Source organism: Rhinichthys klamathensis, unplaced genomic scaffold (genome assembly GCF_029890125.1).
Source record: "Rhinichthys klamathensis goyatoka isolate OS25496 unplaced genomic scaffold, OSU_Roscu_1.1 h1tg000444l_1, whole genome shotgun sequence".
Classification (NCBI taxonomy): Eukaryota; Metazoa; Chordata; class Actinopteri; order Cypriniformes; family Leuciscidae; genus Rhinichthys; species Rhinichthys klamathensis.
The window spans coordinates 29,662-47,811 of record NW_026606939.1 but is presented as its reverse complement, the minus strand read 5'-3'; the positions used below and the strand labels follow the sequence as shown (position 1 = coordinate 47,811).

General features: G+C 36.1%; 1 protein-coding gene across 6 annotated transcripts in view; it reads left to right on the top strand.

The window, feature by feature from the left end:
* The window catches only part of slmapa (sarcolemma associated protein a), a 69,915-nt gene that overhangs the window by 30,510 nt on the left and 21,255 nt on the right, over positions 1–18,150 (top strand). For 2 of the 6 annotated variants that reach the window (XM_056236313.1, XM_056236314.1), the window contains exons 4-12: positions 5,899–5,935; positions 7,856–7,918; positions 10,599–10,694; positions 10,830–10,901; positions 10,985–11,125; positions 13,213–13,350; positions 14,224–14,392; positions 14,560–14,610; positions 17,579–17,641. In XM_056236313.1, the coding sequence (XP_056092288.1) occupies positions 5,899–5,935; positions 7,856–7,918; positions 10,599–10,694; positions 10,830–10,901; positions 10,985–11,125; positions 13,213–13,350; positions 14,224–14,392; positions 14,560–14,610; positions 17,579–17,641 (830 nt within the window). Of the gene's footprint in view, positions 1–3,362; positions 3,722–5,898; positions 5,936–7,855; positions 7,919–10,598; positions 10,695–10,829; positions 10,902–10,984; positions 11,126–13,212; positions 13,351–14,223; positions 14,393–14,559; positions 14,611–17,578; positions 17,642–18,150 lie in introns of those variants that run through there. The other 4 variants (XM_056236315.1, XM_056236316.1, XM_056236319.1 and 1 more) reach the window with 3 other exon arrangements.

Here is an 18,150-nt window from a genome sequence, read left to right as displayed (position 1 = left end):
TTCTCAACGACCACGAATCGATTTTTTCCATATTCAGGGCTCGCGTGTTGCGTCTTCTCTCTCTGCACAAGGCAAGCGTCAAGCGCTGCAGGCGTCGATACACACTCGTGTTTAGGAGTCGGGACATGATTCACTTGCACAATCGGGCCAGCATTGCATCGTAACTAACGTTTATCATTTTCACGTCTTTTTTAAGTTTTGCCAGTTTAAACATTCAAGCAATTTTAAACTATCCTGTGCTCACGCACTCGCGCGTGTTTTTCATTGCGTGCACATACAGTAAAGCCTAAATCCGCCCCACAAACAGCTCGCCAGTAACAAAAGTTCTTTTTCGTGGACTATATCGCTTTAACAGTTAAAAACACGCAAAATGATGTCAAAACTCTGGTCTTGGTGAGTAACCTCGTAAAGACAGTCGGTTATGTCTTAAATAAGCATAAAACGTGTGTGACAGACAGTATAATGAAACAGTAATGGATCCGTGCACTAGTTCTTAAAGTGAACGCAGCCATATTATGTGTCTGTCATTAATTTTGTTGTCAAAACAACATAATATTGCATTAATTGTAAGGAATCAGAATTAATAGCCTGTGTATTTAATTCAGTCAGGACTAAAAGACTATCCAGTGTTATTTTACATTGGATTACTTTATGCAGTTTCTGTAGTATTTCTGACCAACCCAAAAACTTTTCTTTTTATGTCTCTTTATTGGTGTCTTTAGGCCTATTCTATTGTATTTATTTGTGCTACTTTTTTCAATTTAATTCAAAGATTGAAATCAAGCTTCTATGTGTTGCATAAACTCTTAACAAAAAAATTACCCCATTGTAAAAACAAACATTTAGGTGAGATCAATGTAATAAACAATTGTCTAAAAAATGAAAACTGATATTTAGACTGAGATTTGTATTACATCTATATTCATTATAGTCGAATCGAGAATCGAAATCAAATCGAGAATCGAAATCGAATCGAGCTTGTAAATCGAATCGAATTTGAACATCTGAATCGATACCCAGCCCTAAAAGCTAGCCTATATTATTATGCTAAATCATTATTAATGAGCCAGTGGTGAATCCTACCTCCTTTTGTCCCAACCAGCCACATTATTTTCATTTGTTGATCGCTTGGTTTCTATTTCTGTATTAATCTCATCGCCCCAAACTCCTGCTTTTCGATGCTGGATAATACACATCAAATATATTCCAATTGGTGGTTGTTGACATTCATAAAAGTGCAGTTCACTTAAAACCGTGTGTGTGTATGACTGATTTGGTTGATCAATAGCTGATGGAGTGGATTATAGACTAAATGTATATTTATTAGATAAAACTATTAATCGCGATGAATCGCATCCAAAATAAAAGTTTGTGTTTACATAATATATGTGTGTGTACTGTATAATTATTTTTAATACATAAATACCCAAACATGCATGTGTATTTAAGAAATATTTGCATATATATAGGATGTAGCCTATATATAATGTATATTTTATATAAATATAAACATTTTATATATAAATAACATATTTTTCTTAAATATATACGTGTGTGCATTTATATACAAAATAATTATACACAGTACACACACATATATTATGTAAATACAAACTTTTATTTTGGATGCGATTAATCGTGAATAATCGTTTGACAGCCCTAATATTCATTATTTCAATTACATTTCAATTTCTCCATGAGCTAGATATGTGGTGCTACGCATAAGGATTACTAGTTTCTAATTCGTTTCATTAAATGGAATGTAAAGAACAAATTGTGGTTGGAAATTTTGCACGTCAGTCTGCTCTTGCCAATAATTGAAATGACACTTGTTTTAATCTTCAGTCCTGGAGGATAAAAACAAAATACTTCTCAATCAAATTCAGAGTGTTTTCTGTGGATCTGTTGATATCGGCAAGTCTTCATGAATTATCAGTGAGCCCATGACTGCCATATTGAAACAAAAATCTCAAACAATGGCGTGTGTGTGGCTGCAGGCTTGGAACCGGAGAGTTACTGTGACTCATCTCTGGATTACATAAACACACACTCATAAGACACTGTGCCTGAAGCTTCACACTGCTTTAGTGGGAGATGTTGCTATTATGAACGTTATAAACTTCAGATTCAAGAATCAGAAATAGCTCAATTTGCCTTGGCTTTTTGAATTTTTCTTTTTGCATCCATATTTTATAGCAAGTGTCTAGCTTTGTTTCTGTATGTGTGTGTGTGTGTGTGTAACTGTGTATATACACACAAAATATGTGTATATATAAATTATATACACATATTACATTGTCACCACTTGAGTATTATGCAAGTGCATCAATTTTATGCAATTTAAATGTAGCAAATTGCATCTAGATATAATATAAATTATGGTTATTTTTGTATTTTCACTCAATTTTATACTAAAGACAAAAAGTAGCATACAGAAAATTAAGGATGCATGATATATCGGCCACCATATTGGTATAGATTACATATTCTGACCAGCACGTAGTTCATTTGTGTTATTTTGTGCAGATACAAGTTGTAATATTATGTTTATGTTGTATAAATATCTGATTAATCTCATATAGGATGTGTTTTGTTGAGTTAATTAACCCGCTAACTTCAGTTTCCCGGTGTTCATTCGGCTCTTCAGCTTCAGCAGTGCTGTTATTTGAAACCGTAATATTCATTTTAGATGTTTCTTTTTCAAAAACTGTGATGCATTATTGATTATAACTTGCACTTTTATTTTTTATTTTTGTAATATAATATTCATCAACAATATAGTTTAATTCAAATAATTACATTGTACTTGAATAGGCTATTCCAATTTATTTATCCATGGCACATGCATTTTGATTCTTTATATAGCCCAATTAATTTTAAAACTTGATCGCTACAGTACTGTATATGTTTGATTTATGTTGAAGTGCTTGAGACATGGCTTTTAATGGTGATCAGGCTCTCAAAAATATAAAAATTTGGATTAAGGCTTACAATTATCTGCTTTTCAATTATAAAGATCATGCTAAGTTTTCTTATTGGTGCATCCCTAGAAAATTTGCATATTGTTCACAGTATACATACTATATATATACGGCACTATATGGTGTAGTATGGTTGTATGCTGTTCCAAACATAACCTTTGTTTGTGTAACGTGATGTGCCACTGCTATAAGGATGTTTGTGGATCACCATTGCGTAACTCTGTTTAGTTATGAACATCCCACGAGTGCGATCTTCCCCCATGTCTCCTGGAATGCTCTCCAACCCGTCGGCTTTGTTTCTTTGCATGAGTTGCTGAGCAGATGCCATAGGGGCAGACGGCCAGGGGATCAGGTTCTGCTACTATTGTCCCGCCTGAGTTTCACTGCGCATGGAAATTGAAAGCACTTCAGATCGGTGTGGAGCTCTGAGGGACTTTGGTGTGTTTTATTTCAGAAGAGTCTGGAATTATCACATGACAAGCTCTTGAACTTTGAACCGCTGCCTGTGGGAGAGGCGTGGATGGTGTTGAACTGTGTGGAGCGGACACAACTGCGCTGTTTTGATTTTGCACAAGCGACGAGGATCCAGCCATGTTATCAAGCTGCTAAAGAGAGCATGACAGCATGTTCTTCTGCAAAGCGTCTGAAAGAAAAATATCAAGACCACAGACATTGGACTGCCAGACATCTGCTCTGCTGATGGATATCTCACTATAAAGTCTGCTTTTCCTACACTTCAGGTAACAAGACTTTTCCAGAAAGAGGGATCGGCAGGCTTTTGAAGGAATGACGCAGTTCATATGGGAAAAAATGCTTGAAATGTGAATCACATCTAGCAGGACATTTTTATATGGGCGTGTTGGGGCCTGAACTATCTCTGCTCGTCTCGCTCTACATGTTTTATAATTCACCCACCTGGATTACAGGTTTAAGGCTGGTCATTTAATAATTAATGTACTAAAAAACAATAATGTGTTTTTGAACAAGGCTGAATATGTTTTTAAATGACTTGTACTGTATTCATGAGTGCAATTTGCTTTCCTCTGTTGACGTATTTCCTGTTCCAACAGGAAGTTGGTAAAGGGTTTGTTCCTCCAAAAGGACTCATCTTTTCCCACTTTATTCCCATAGTCATGCAAAACCTGGCAATATTAGGAGAAATTACATGCTTGGAAAACTCATGGAAATTAGTAAAATTGTAAAGAGTGGTTTTTTTTTTTTTGGACAAAAATGTGTACACACAATGGATCTCATTCATGAAACACGAGCAGAACGAATTTTTGTGTAAATCGTGTGTAAAGTGGTTCTGGCGTAAATTTTCGGATTCATTAAAATGTTCGTATTTTCCAAATGTTAGTTGGTACACAAGAAATCTACACCTGCTCACAGCCATGCGTAAATAGTGAGCTTAACACCCGAACGTTTTGCTCATTAATAACTAAGGCTGCATTTTAATTCACCTTAATCGGGTAGCTACATATTTGCACAGCATTTTGAAAAAATATTATATATAGTAATTACATACGGTTTTTCTTATTATGAGAGCCGGTAATAGCATCTGCGATGGTGGTCCTTCTCCAGTTTGAATACTATTTTTCCGAAGTGAACTAATTTGTTTTTTTGCTCTCAAGCTTAATGTCGAACCATTTTCTTCTCACTTCTGGGACTGTTCGATTAACAGATGAAACTCCAGTAACTGCATCTGTAATATGCTGCCAAGCTTCCTTTTTTTAGGACCCGATACGCCACTATGTATGCTTGAAAATAAAATGTGGCGTTTTGAATGAACTTCTGATAATAAAACTTCAATTTCTGCATCTGAGAATTTTTTTTTCATTCGCATTCATGTCATAATACGATGCCCATATATAGTTGTCAGTCGGATTTAATGGGCGGGATTTATGGTAATTGAGAATGAGCGCGCACGCGCGTCCCATTTACGACTGATTGGAATTCATTAACACACACACACATTTCACTCTCACATCTGGCGTTTACGAAGTATTTGTGAATCAGGAGATGAGTTTTCGGGAAGGTCTCTTTACGTGCAAATCACTCTCATATTTACTCGTATATTTACGAATGTTTCATGAATGAGACCCAATTTTTTGTCCAATTACACATGCATGTTAAAAGTTTATTTTGTTATCTTTAAGATTGCATCATATAAATAGCCTGGATTGATGTTTTGGAAAATCTTTGCCATTGTTTTGCCATTATGCAGATTTTTCAGTAGTTCATCAGGGTTTATAGATTGGATCAGGGTTCATGGATTGTCATGTGGTTCTCGACATTTCTCTTGACTTCATTCAGTTAGACTCATTTCGCAACGTCTCAGTGACCGAGATAATTTCATATTCTGTTTCTGCCCGTTTGCTCTCTAAAGCAGAAAGTCCACCGGTATCACTGCTGACCTTTTGAACCCACAGCCTATTTACGTCATTTAAGCACGGGAAACCGGGTTTAAGTTCAGCGTTGCCAACTGGACGGCTGATGTGGCGTGACATAGCTGGAATCATTTAAATGATATCTGATGTTTTGATGAATAGCATGTCTGTGATTAATAGTCTTAATGAGTTGTCGACTTGTTCCTTTTATTGGCAATATCACAGTACTGGATATTACCTTACATAATGTTACATGTTATATATGGTTTGATGGGAGAGTTAAAAGCTAAAACCAAGTCAAAAACACAAAAAGGTAAATGAAACACAACCTAGGCTGTATATCTCATGTGGTGTGCTAATATTTTCAAGTTATAAAAAGGCTGTACTGTAAAAGATTAACAGTGCAAAGTTGAATTGGTTGAGTGAGTCTGCTAGCAAATATTTGCACCTAACTTTCCTCATGCATAGTGTCAGTAGATCCGTCCCAATATCTCCATAAACCATTAACAATCTCTCTTTCTCTCTTCCAGTGTTGTTCCAGCACCACTGCCACTGGCTATTGATAAGGTAAGCGCTCGTGACTGTTTTCTTTCGTTACATATGCAGGATGTAAGGTTGTTTTTGTCCAGATTAAACTTGGATCATGAATGAATGATTTCCAGATCATTATGTTCTTTATAATTGTGTCTTTTGGATATCAAACAGCATGCAGCTTTGCTGTGTTGTCCTCAAAGCAGCTTGTTATGAATGCCATTGATTTCCATGTCCTTGCTGTTGCTAAAGCCTTGAATTGACATCAGCAAGCATTATGTGCTGCTATCTGAGGTTTCCATGCGGCGTATTTGTGAACAATCCTGGAGGTGGTCCAGATGAAGTTAGATAATGCCGTTTCTCTCATGCCATCCTCCGTGTGGGATGCCTCTGTGGAGCTTCAACAGGGAACATTATAGTTGTGTGGCAGATCGTTCCCAGTAGTGCACAGAGGTGTCTTTCTTTAAGAGTTTTAAATATATACTCATGCTTAATCACATTAGTGTTTAAACAGAAATCTAATAAAGTCGTTCTCTTCTTCTCTTTGTTGCATCTAGAATCAGATGCTATTACTGATAGCATGTTGATGAGATCCTAGCCACGCTAGAGTCAAACTACATCCCAAATCATCATATAACTATATTGTGTAATTTTAGTTGTACACTATACCTTTTAAAAGTTTGAAAAGTTAAAAATATTTTTGATAGAATTCTCATCTGCTCACCAAGGCTGCATTTATTTAATCAAAATTAAAAATAGAGTAATTATTGTGAAATATTATTAGTTTAAAATAACTTTTTCTATTTGAATGTATTGTAAAATGTAATTTATTCCTGTGATGAAAGCTGAATTTTCAGCATCATTACTCCAGTCTTCATGTCACATGATCCTACAGAAAGCACTCTAATATGATGATTTGAACAAGAAACATTTATTATTATCAATGTTAAAAATAGTTGTGCTTAATATTTTTTTTAACTGATCATTTTTTTCAGGATCTTTTGACGAATTCTATTTGAAATAGAAATCTTTTGTAACATTCTGTATGTTTTTACTAGCAATTTGATGAGTCCTTGCTGAATAAAATAATTAATTTCAGTCAAACAACAAAAAATTTGATCCCAAACATTTGAACGTTTGTGTATGCATACTTTTTGAGCAAATTTTCTTACGCTTTGCAAGGCAAGGAGGAGTTCGATGGTTCTCCTCTGAGTTCTGACTCCGCTACAGCAGTTTTTAAATGTCAAAACCATGAAGTGAACTAATAATGAATGTTTTAGGGAGTGTTTCGAATTCAGTCAGGGGTTGTACTGTAACTCGGGCAGATGGATTAGGAAAAACAATCAGCTAATGATAACAGTGTACTGATGGGGCTTGACATCATCTGCATCTGTGATGACAGAACCATGCATGTGTAAATCATTGCATCATCACTCTGAGCCCCCATCTGTTGTAATGAAGATGGTGTAGATGGACTGGCGTCCCCCCCTAACCCCCATGAATGCAGACCTGTCAATGTCACATCCATTCCCAGATGCATATAGCGCTTCTATATCTGACGGCAGCATCTGACGCTGTCAATATAAAAATACTCTTTCTGACTTTCTCTCTGCTCTGGGAGTGTCTCATCATGTGGATTCAATAAATGTAGCAAATCTTGAGTCACAATTTCACTATTTAGAACATTGTGGTTACAATATAAGGAACAAGGCCCCTATTCAGCTCGACTGGGTTCATTCAAGGTTATTTGCCAAGTTTCAACTTTTCAAAAGATGTCATTTTAGTCTCTTTTGGTGAGACTGAAAACTGCTTTTGACTGTACTGTTAAATGCATCAAGGACAACATGTGAAAAGATGCTCAATAGATTAGTGTTTCATTGAAGTACACAGACCTGAGGTTGTGAGAGAGAAAAAATCTGCACACAGTTTATCTATTTTTTTCCTTCTGTCATGCAGGTGTCCGCAAATACACCCAATATGTATTCTCAGGAACTGTTTCAGCTCTCCCAGTACCTGCAGGTATGGAACAACACTGACCTCTACAGGCCATCTGCAGGCATTACGTATCAAAATGATGAGAAAAGATGAGATGTTTGTCCATTTTATGTACTGGCCTTGAAATGTAATATATTAATACAGTAAATTATAATGTATATTTATTTATTATATAAAATACATGTTGCATTTAATTCAAAATAGTAGTATTGTGAAATATTTTTTACAATTTATTATAGCTGTTTTCTATTTGAATATATTTTAAAATATAATTTATTCCTGTGATGCAAAGCTAAATATTCAGCATCATTACTCCCCTCTTCAGGGGCACATGATCCTTCAGAAATCATTCTAAATGCTGCTCAAGATACATTTCTGATTATCACTGCAGTGTTTCCCCTACGATTTTGTTTCAGGGGGGTGGGGGGGACTGCTAGTGTTGCGGAGCGGGCGTGTTACGGATACGTGGTGTAATTTTAAATTTTTTATTAATTGAAATCATGTATTATGAATCAATAAACTTATACAACATTTTTTTTATATATATATATATATGGGAAAAAAATTCACACTAATTCTGTGTTGTGTTTTTTTCTGGTAATAAAATGAAGACATAAAACACAAATTTTATCATTTATCATCAATTTTAATCATATGAAATTAAATAAACTTTTTGTCATAGAAATTGCTGCACAATGAGCTTTAGCCTATACTGTTAAAATTAAAACATGGATTATTCCTTAAATTCAGTTTTGATGATAATTTATTTGGATTAGTGTTAGTGTATTATTACATTGGGACATATCTAAATTCTAATGTACAACAGTAATATATAATTTCTGTCAAGTTAAACCGAACTTTTATTTTGACGGGTTGCCGTGAAGACCTTTTGAGTTTCTGTGTGTTTGTCATAATGATAGTTTTTCTCAAATTAAGCGGTGAAATGATCACGAAGTGACTTTCAGAGTGGATCTAGAGCCTGGAGAGGAAGTTCATGCATTTGTGTCTTCATATAGGCCAAAAAATAGCGCAAGCGTCACACGTGCTTCAGTGTGTGTGTGTATGGTAAATGAAACTGTGCCTCGGCGGCACCATTCATTCACACAGAACATGCAGGATTCGTATTTAAATAGTCTTTGTGTTTTAATATTCACACACACTAGTCTACATCGCGATTTGATTTCAAGTGTACTGAACTGCTTTCTATTTTTTCCTCAAATATACAAATTCCGTGAAATTCCGCGTTATACACTAAATTCCTTTTTTATGACTGGATTTCGTCAGCATTTTAGGGGGGGCGGGGGGTCCCGCCCCCCCCAAAACAATGGTAGGGGAAACACTGCACTGATGTTCAAAACATTTAGTTGATTCATAGAAATGATTTTTGATTAATAGAAAGGTCAAAGGAACAGCATTTATTAGAATTTTTTGTAACAATGTAAAAGTTAATTGAATGTGTCCTTGCTAAATAAGTCTTAATTTCTTTTTAATAAATTATTGCCAACAAACTTTTGAACAGTGGTGTGTGTGTGTGTATATATATTTATGTGTGTGTGTGTATGTGTGTATATATATATATATATATATATATATATATATATATATATATATATATATATATATATATATATATATATACACACATACACACACACACACACACACATATATATATATATATATATATACATATATACACATGTATATATTAGGGGTGTAACAATATATCGTGTCACAGTATATCGCAATACAAAAATGCAACTATGTATCGTGGATAGGGACAATATATATTGTTTAGTTCTCCAAAAATATTTAAAAAAATTATTTAAAATTACGAATTTTCAAAACTTATTAAAATTACGAGTTTTAGTGTCAGTACTACATTAAACTACTATATACACTACCGTTCAAAAGTTTGGGGTCGGTACGATTTTAAATACTTTTAAAAGAATTCTCTTCTGCTATCCATGGCTGCGCTTATTTGATTAAAAATACAACAAAAATCAGTTATAGTATTAAATATTATTCCAGTGTAAATCAGCTGTTTTCTGTGTGAATATATAGTAAAGTGTAATTTATTCCTGTGATCAAAGCTGAATTTTCAGCATCACCAGTGTCAGTGTCTTCAGTGTCAAATGATCCTTCACAAATCAGTATAATATGAGGATTTGATGCTCAAGAAACATTTATTATTATTATCAATGTTGAAACAGTTGTTGGTCTGTCAGTTGTACAGTTTTTTTTTTTTTTAGGATTCTTTGATGAATAGGAAGTTCAAAAGAACAGCATTTGTTTGAAATAGAATCTTTTGTAACATTATAAATGTCTTTACTGTCCTTGATAAATAAAAGTATTGATTTCTTTCCTCCAAAAAATAAAAATAAAATTCTCACTGACCCCAAACTTTTGAACGGTAGTGTATATAATGTTGAATATACTGTATAATAATGCAATCGGGAAATATTTGTGGGTCCTGATAATGCCAAATGTCTTGTTACCAGTAAAAAGTGGCTTACATTATTTTAAATATATGTAGTCAGTGACAGAGTGCATATTCTTCTAAAATAATGTTTTTTTCAGCTTCAGAATCATGAATATTTTTGTTGTAGTGTCACCATTGTCCTGTGCATTGGGTTACCAGCTCCAAGTGTATATATATATATTAGCGATCAGATAATGTTGATGTTCTGCTTGTGTCCTTCAGGAGGCCTTACACAGAGAGCAGATGCTGGAGCAGAAGTTGGCCACTCTGCAGAGGCTGCTGGCCAGCACACAGGAGGCATCAGAGAGCAGCTGGCAGGTACATCACACATCGCAATTAAACAGGAGACAATTATTAATTATTCAATACTGTTGAAGGCATGTTTAGGAGCACTCAGAAAGAATATGTAACACTTATGATATGATAACAAGGTCTGTTTATTGGTCTTTACAGGCTTTAATCGATGAAGACCGGTTACTTTCTAGATTGGAGGTGATGGGGAATCAGTTGCAAGCATATTCAAAAGTAAGGCCCGTGTCTGCTTTGAGTATTTGAATGTGCTCTCAGACATAGATTTCCTGTTGCGTCACTGCATGCTGTCTCCTCAGAACCAAACAGAAGACGGTATCCGAAAGGAGCTGGTAGCCTTAACAGAGGACAAACACAATTACGAGACGACAGCCAAAGAGTCCCTGAGGCGGGTCCTTCAGGAGAAAATCGAGGTGGTCAGGAAACTGTCCGAGGTGGAGGTAAAAAAAAAAAATATATATATTATTGATAGGGATGCACCGATAACATTTTTTCAGAACCGATCCGATACCAGCGCAGTTTAACAAAAAAAAAAATTAAGAAGAATTTCTATAACTCTTTGTGTTGAACTGATAATCACTCTTTTGTCTGTTAAACTAAATCTACTTAATACAGACAACTTAATTATAAAGAAAAACAACAAATCCCAAAAATATATGATCATAATCTGTGACAAAAATGCTATTATAAACTAGATTAGTGGATAATTCAGCAGTAAAATTTAGTCTAGAAAAATCATGAGTGCACAATTATTGTATAAAATCTGAACATTTAGTGAAAATAACATTTAGTGGGGAACAAATAAGAGACAATAAGTGTAGCACTAAATCTGGTAAAACGTTACACATTGATCTATGCATTGTTGTAAAATACATTCATAACAAAAATAAAAAAGATCAATTATTTTATATATAGCCTACTATAAAAAAAATTAAGACATTTTTTGAATGTATAGCACAGCTGTTTAATGAGCCAGCAACATATGATAGATAAGACAGAACAAGAAAGGCTATTAATAATTCATTGCGCAAAAGTATTATGATATGAAAGACTCCAATAAAGTGTGGCACAAAGCGCAGCTCTTCAAGTCCAGATTGAAAAGTTCAAAGCACAAAGGAAAGACATATTGATGCGTAGTGTATTACACAGTATCTATCTACTATGTAATAGTTTGAGCCTTTTCTTTTAACAGTTTTAAATTTCAGTTACTGTGCGCATGAAGAACAATTATAGTGCTTATAACAGACACCCAGTAGAAAGTGATTAAGGTACAGCAATAAAGTCCAGCAAGATAAAGTCATTTTATGCGAAATCATAGACCTTTATCTACAGATCAAGTAAAATAATAGTAACATTGACCGAACGCGAATGACTGACAGCAGCAGCTGAGGGAAAAGTTTACGTGATCTTGAATTTAATGACTTAAATATTCACTTCTATCTCACAGTATACTATAGAATGGCTTCAGAACACTTATAATATAGTGCACGAAAACGTTATGGTGCTTTATAATGTTTTTGTGCCTTTTGTGGGGCTTAACAATAACACATAATAGTAAACGCACAATATCGGTTTTGGATCGGCCTCGTCTGACCGATACCCGATCCGGCCAAGAATTACAGTTTCGGATTATTTATTAATTATGCAAGAATGAAAGAGCTATTTTGGCCTTAATACTGGATTGGATGTTTAAAAATTTTGTTAATAGCCAACTAATGTAAAGTTCTCCAACTGTTTCACTGTAGCACGATACTACGATATTTCTTGAAAAGCAGATTGTGGAGACATTTGTATCATCCACGATCAAAAATCGTGATATCGCACACCCCTACCATCAACAGACATTCTACTGACTATAAGTAGTGTTGCAACTACATGTCAACTTATTCTACTAACCTTAACCTAAAGGCCTGTTCACACCGGGCCTGTTCACACCAATTTCGCGCGCGATATTTGCCGACGTTTAACGCCTCGTGACTAACGTCGTGAGCTTTTGCTCACGTGTCTGGAGCTTCTGAAGTTACAGTAAAACACAACTTGGGGGCGCTCAAACACAAAATGGTCTTGCCGAGCACACATACGTAACGGCGAAGAAGATATACGCCCAGTAGCGTCTACACTGCCGGGAAGAAATAAGACGAGGAAGATGCTAGGCAAGATGAATGTAGAGCTGCTGCTGGTCTCGTTGGTGTCGGAACATAAAGAACTATATGACAAACGCGACAGCGACTACAAAAATCTTGATAAAAGAGAACTGTTATGGAGTGGTGTTGCAGAGCAAATGGGCGCCATCTAATGTCAGGGAATTGCACGTTCACTCGGCTCATCGGCAGCGAGAATCGCTTGAGTGTGAACACAAAAAACGCATTGAAACGCTGGCGAATAACTCGAGCCGATATTCGTCCCGGTGTATACGGCCCTTAACAGTCTATACTGTAAAGTAGTTAGTTGACATGCAGTTGCAAAGTGTGTCTAAAGTGGATTATCAAAATAAAGTTTCCATCAGCTGTGTGTTTTTGTATTGCAGAGGAGTTTGAGTAACACAGAAGACGAGTGCACGCACCTGAGAGAGATGAACGAACACACACAGGAAGAGCTCAGAGAACTCGCCAACAAATACAACGGAGCAGTCAATGAAATCAAGGATCTCACAGAAAAGATCAAGGCATGTCTATCTCCACCCTCTGTCGCACATTAAACCTGTTAAAGGGTTAGTTCACCCCAAAATGAAAACTCTGTCAGTAATTACTCTCCCTCATGTTGTTCAACCCCGTAAGACTTTCGTTCATCTTCGGAACACAAATTAAGATAGTTTTGATTAAATCTGAGAGCTGGATCACTCCTCCATAGGCTTCTTAAGGGATCGAAACTGGCCGGCCCAAAAGTTATGAAAGACATCGTTAAAATAGTCCGAGTGACTACAGCGGCTCAACCTTAAGTTTATCAAGCGACGAGAATACTTTCTGTGCGCAAAAAAACAAACAAAAATAACGACTTTAATCAACTATTCATTTCCTTCTCTGTACGGCCGTGAGATTTCACGTAGTGATATTGCGCAAAGCTTCAAGGCTGCACGTCACACGTAGGCTCCCTATTGGCTGACGCTGGTCATGTGTGTGATGCGTGACGTACAATCTAGAAGCTTTGCGTAGTTTAACTTCGTGAAATATCACGGCCGTACAGAGAAGGAAATGAAGAGTTGAATAAAGTCGTTATTTTTGTTTGTTTTTTGCGCACAGAAAGTATTCTCGTCGCTTGATAAACTTAAGATTGAGCCGCTGTAGTCACTCGGACTATTTTAACGATGTCTTTCATAACCTTTGGGGCCGGCCAGTTTCGATCCCTTAAGAAGCCTATGGAGGAGTGATCCAGCTCTCAGATTTAATCAAAAATATCTTAATTTGTGTTCCGAAGATGAACGAAAGTCTTACGGGGTTGAACAACATGAGGGAGAGTAATTACTGACAGAGTTTTCATTTTTGGGTGAACTATCCCTTTAAATGGCTAAACCTGTTAAATTCGTAACTTTTGTGTTTAGTTGGCAGAGGGCAAACATGAGGAGCTCACTCAGAAAGGCCTGAATGAGAAGAAAGAGCTACAGCTGAGGATTGAAGAGATGGAGGAGAAGGAACAGTCGCTTCAGGCTCGAATCGAAGCGCTGCAGGCGGACAACGACTTCACAAATGAGAGACTAACGGCCCTGCAAGGTAAAATGCACAATCATGCAGTATTTCAGTACAGGACTCTTGGTTGAGAACGGTGCACATCTATAACACGGTAACTAAATAGATGCAACCGGTTGAGGAGGAGCATCTGTCGGTATAGAGCTCTTGTTTTTCTTTTTGGTCAAAATCTTCTCGTTGTCGTTTTCCAGTCCGGTTAGAACAGCTGCAGGAGAAAAGCATAAAGGAAAACAACAGCTTAGGTGAGTTGGAGACGCATGCGTCTGCTAGTGTGCTGCTAACCTTGCATCGCCTCTGACTAATTCAGCATGGGAGCTCGCCTTTGGTTGCCTATTTATTATTTTTTGTTCTGTCCCTTTTTCCTTTCTGTCTGTCCAGCTTTGCTTTCATTATGACCTTTTCTGTCTCGAAGGCCTTGATCTTTTCCACTGAGCATGTGTGTTCATGTCGACACGTGTGTACAGTCTTAGGAGTCTTATTTAACTTTTCCCCCTCATTTGGCCGTTTGTCACTAAGTTCTTCCTGTGTACTTGTTTAATTAATCAGTATAGGAGGGAAGTATTCTGAGGAAGGGAGTTTTAGTGTGAGCTGGTTGGCCTTTTTAGTCATTTGTATTTTGTACTAGACTTCTTTGATTGATGATAAAGTTCTGAATGGTTAGGACCCATTTTAATTCTGCTAATTGATGATATTGTTAATGTCATTTAGGCAATGTTTTAATTAGGGTCAGCACTAAACTCTGCTGGAAGATTGGACACAATGGGTCTCAGTCATGAAACACGAGCAGAACGAATTTGTGTGAATCGTGTGTAAAGTGGTTCTGGCGTAAATTTTCGGATTCATTAAAATGTTCGCATTTTCCAAATGTTAGTTGGTACGAAATAAATCTACACCTGCTCACAGCCACGCGTAAATAGTGAGTTTAACACCCGAACGTTTTGCTCATTAATAACTAAGGCTGCATTTTAATTCACCTTAATCGGGTACAGATTTACACAGCATTTTGAAAAAATATTATATATAGTAATTACATAAGGTTTTTCTTTTTACTTCTGGGACTGTTTGATTAACAGATGAAACTCCAGTAACTGCATCTGTAATCTTTCTTAAGGACCTGATACGCCACTATGTAGCCTACGCTTGAAAATAAAATGTGGTGTTTTGAATGAACTTTTGATAATAAAACTTCGATTTCTGCATCTGAGAAATTTTTCTTTTTCATTCGCTTTTGAGAAGCCATGTTGAAATCCTTCGTTTGGTGTCATAATATGATGCCCATATATAGTTGTCAGTCGGATTTAATGGGCGGAATTTATGGTAATTGAGAATGAGCGTGCACGCGCGTCCCATTTACGACTGATTGGAATTCATTAACACACACACACACACATTTCACTCTCACATCTGGCGTTTACGAAGTATTTGTGAATCAGGAGATGAGTTTTCGGGAAGGTCTCTTTACGCGCAAATCACTCTCATATTTACTCGTATATTTACGAATGTTTCATGAATGAGACCCAATCTGTGTAGTCAGTACACAGCAAGGCCACTAGGGTTTGAAACAGAGCCCAATAATCACAAATTTATATTCCTGAACACATTTCTAGTACTATACTCTCTGGAAGAGAAATGAGGCAGCATCTCAGAAATGAAACCGCTATTCACCTTGATGTGGTGTACCACATAACACAAACCTCTTGGCTGAGACGTTCCTCTCATTGAACTTTCCCTTCATCATTAATTTCCATGAAACGCACTGACTTCAGAAATGATTAGGATAGTGTAGCATGTTTTTTCCTTCTTCAATAAGACCCTTGTAGGGAACATCAGCCTGTGAAATCCCGAAATTTACTGGAAAACTTTAAAGACGGTGTCGTCAAAATGTGTGGTTGTTAAACCATGAGTGATGTGCATGTCAGGCCTTATGCTGCATCAAAATAGTTGTACAGGAAACTGACTTCAAGCTTTTATAATAGGGCAGCCAGAGGGGGAAATATCTAATTGCTTTTGTTCTGATAAAAAATTGTGATTGCAATTTAAAATGCAATTTTTATTATTATTATAAATAGTTACAAGCTTGTTTGCACAATTTGGCCAAAACATTGTGTTATATTATGGAAGCTTGTTTCCGCCACAGAATGAAAAATAAAAAAGGTAATTGCGACTTTTTATCTCACAATTCGGACTTTTTTTCTCACAATTGCGAGTTTACTTCTCGCAATTCTGACTTTATTTCTCACAATTGCGTGATATAAAGTCAGAATTGCGTGATATAAAGTCGCAATTGCGAGATATAAAGTCGCAATTGCGTGTTGTAAAGTCAGAATTGCGTGAAATAGTCGCAATTGCATGTTATAAAGTCAGAATTGTGTGATATAAAGTCGAAATTGTGAGTTGTAAAGTCAGAATTGTGAGATATAAACTATTCTGAGGGGAAAAAAGTGAGTCTTTTTCCCCCTTAGAATTGGCCTGATAACTCACAATTGCGAGTTTATATCTCACAATTCGGAGAAAAGATGTCAGAATTTCAAGATACAAACTCGCAATTATGTGTTATAAAGTCAGAATTGCGAGATGTAAACTAGCAATTGTGAGAAAAAATGTCAGAATTGTGAGATAAAGTCTTAATTCTGTCTTTAGTTCTTGCAATTGCGACTTTATTTCTCAGAATTGCGACTTTATATCTCGCAATTGTGAGAGAAAAAGTCGGAATTATTTTTTATTTTATTTTCAGTGGCGGAAACAAGCTTCCATATATATCCATGATATGACTATAAAAATAATAATAATAATTCAAAAAATATAAGATAAAAAATAACAGACATATTACCAAACCAAGTTTTTATTTTGAATATTTTATTTAGGAGATTCCCCGCCAAATTCAGTATTTCTGATACTTATAAGAGGTGGAATCATCTGCAAAAACATCATCCTTGATTATCAGTATCAGCCCTCTTTGTCACAGTGTTTGTCCTAGTCGTGACAGGTGAATGACAGGTGTCAGTCAATCTCTTCAGGGCAGTGAGACGCAGGTCCACGAATAGCTGCAGTCTCCCGTCTGTGTCCTTGTCCCGCCCTCTGCATCTCTGTTTGGTTCCGTCTCGTATTGTATCCTGTAGATCTGGCTTATGTTTTATTATCATCTGATGCCCCTCGATGTGTTAGTCCATTTGCTGTTCATTTAATGGAGGGTTTTTCTTTCTTTGGTAGACCACTTTCTTTTAAAGAGTGGAGGAGACTGCACTTTAATCCAACAGTACATTGAGTGTCAATGTGAGTACACCGCATTCTTTCCAAAGTCTTCCAAAACCATACTAATAAATAATCTTATTAATAATGAGCATTAAAGCAGGAATCCGTTGTTGTTTTACTCTGTAAAGTGAGGAAGGTGTTTACAGGGACATGAACTCTAGAGGGTCTCAGACTGCAACTAATGTTATTTTTTCATTTGCCACCAATTTAAAGTCTAGTCTCTTTTGGCCGATAGCCGATAGTATTTGCCTGTGTTCATATGCGATTTATGTAATATTTTGCGAGGTAGTGTTTGTAAATTACATTTATGATTCCTGAACACGCAACGAGAAATGCGAAGTGAACAAATGACTCTTGTAAAGTGATTATTTTTAGTAAGTATTTAAAAAGATTCTTTGAGTTTGAATCAGACTCACTCGCTCAGAAAAACTGAATTATTCAGAATCGTTATCGAGTTCACAAATGACTCCCTCATTGAACTACGAGTCATTTTAAACCGAGAGCCATTATAGTTATTTGTACATTAGGAT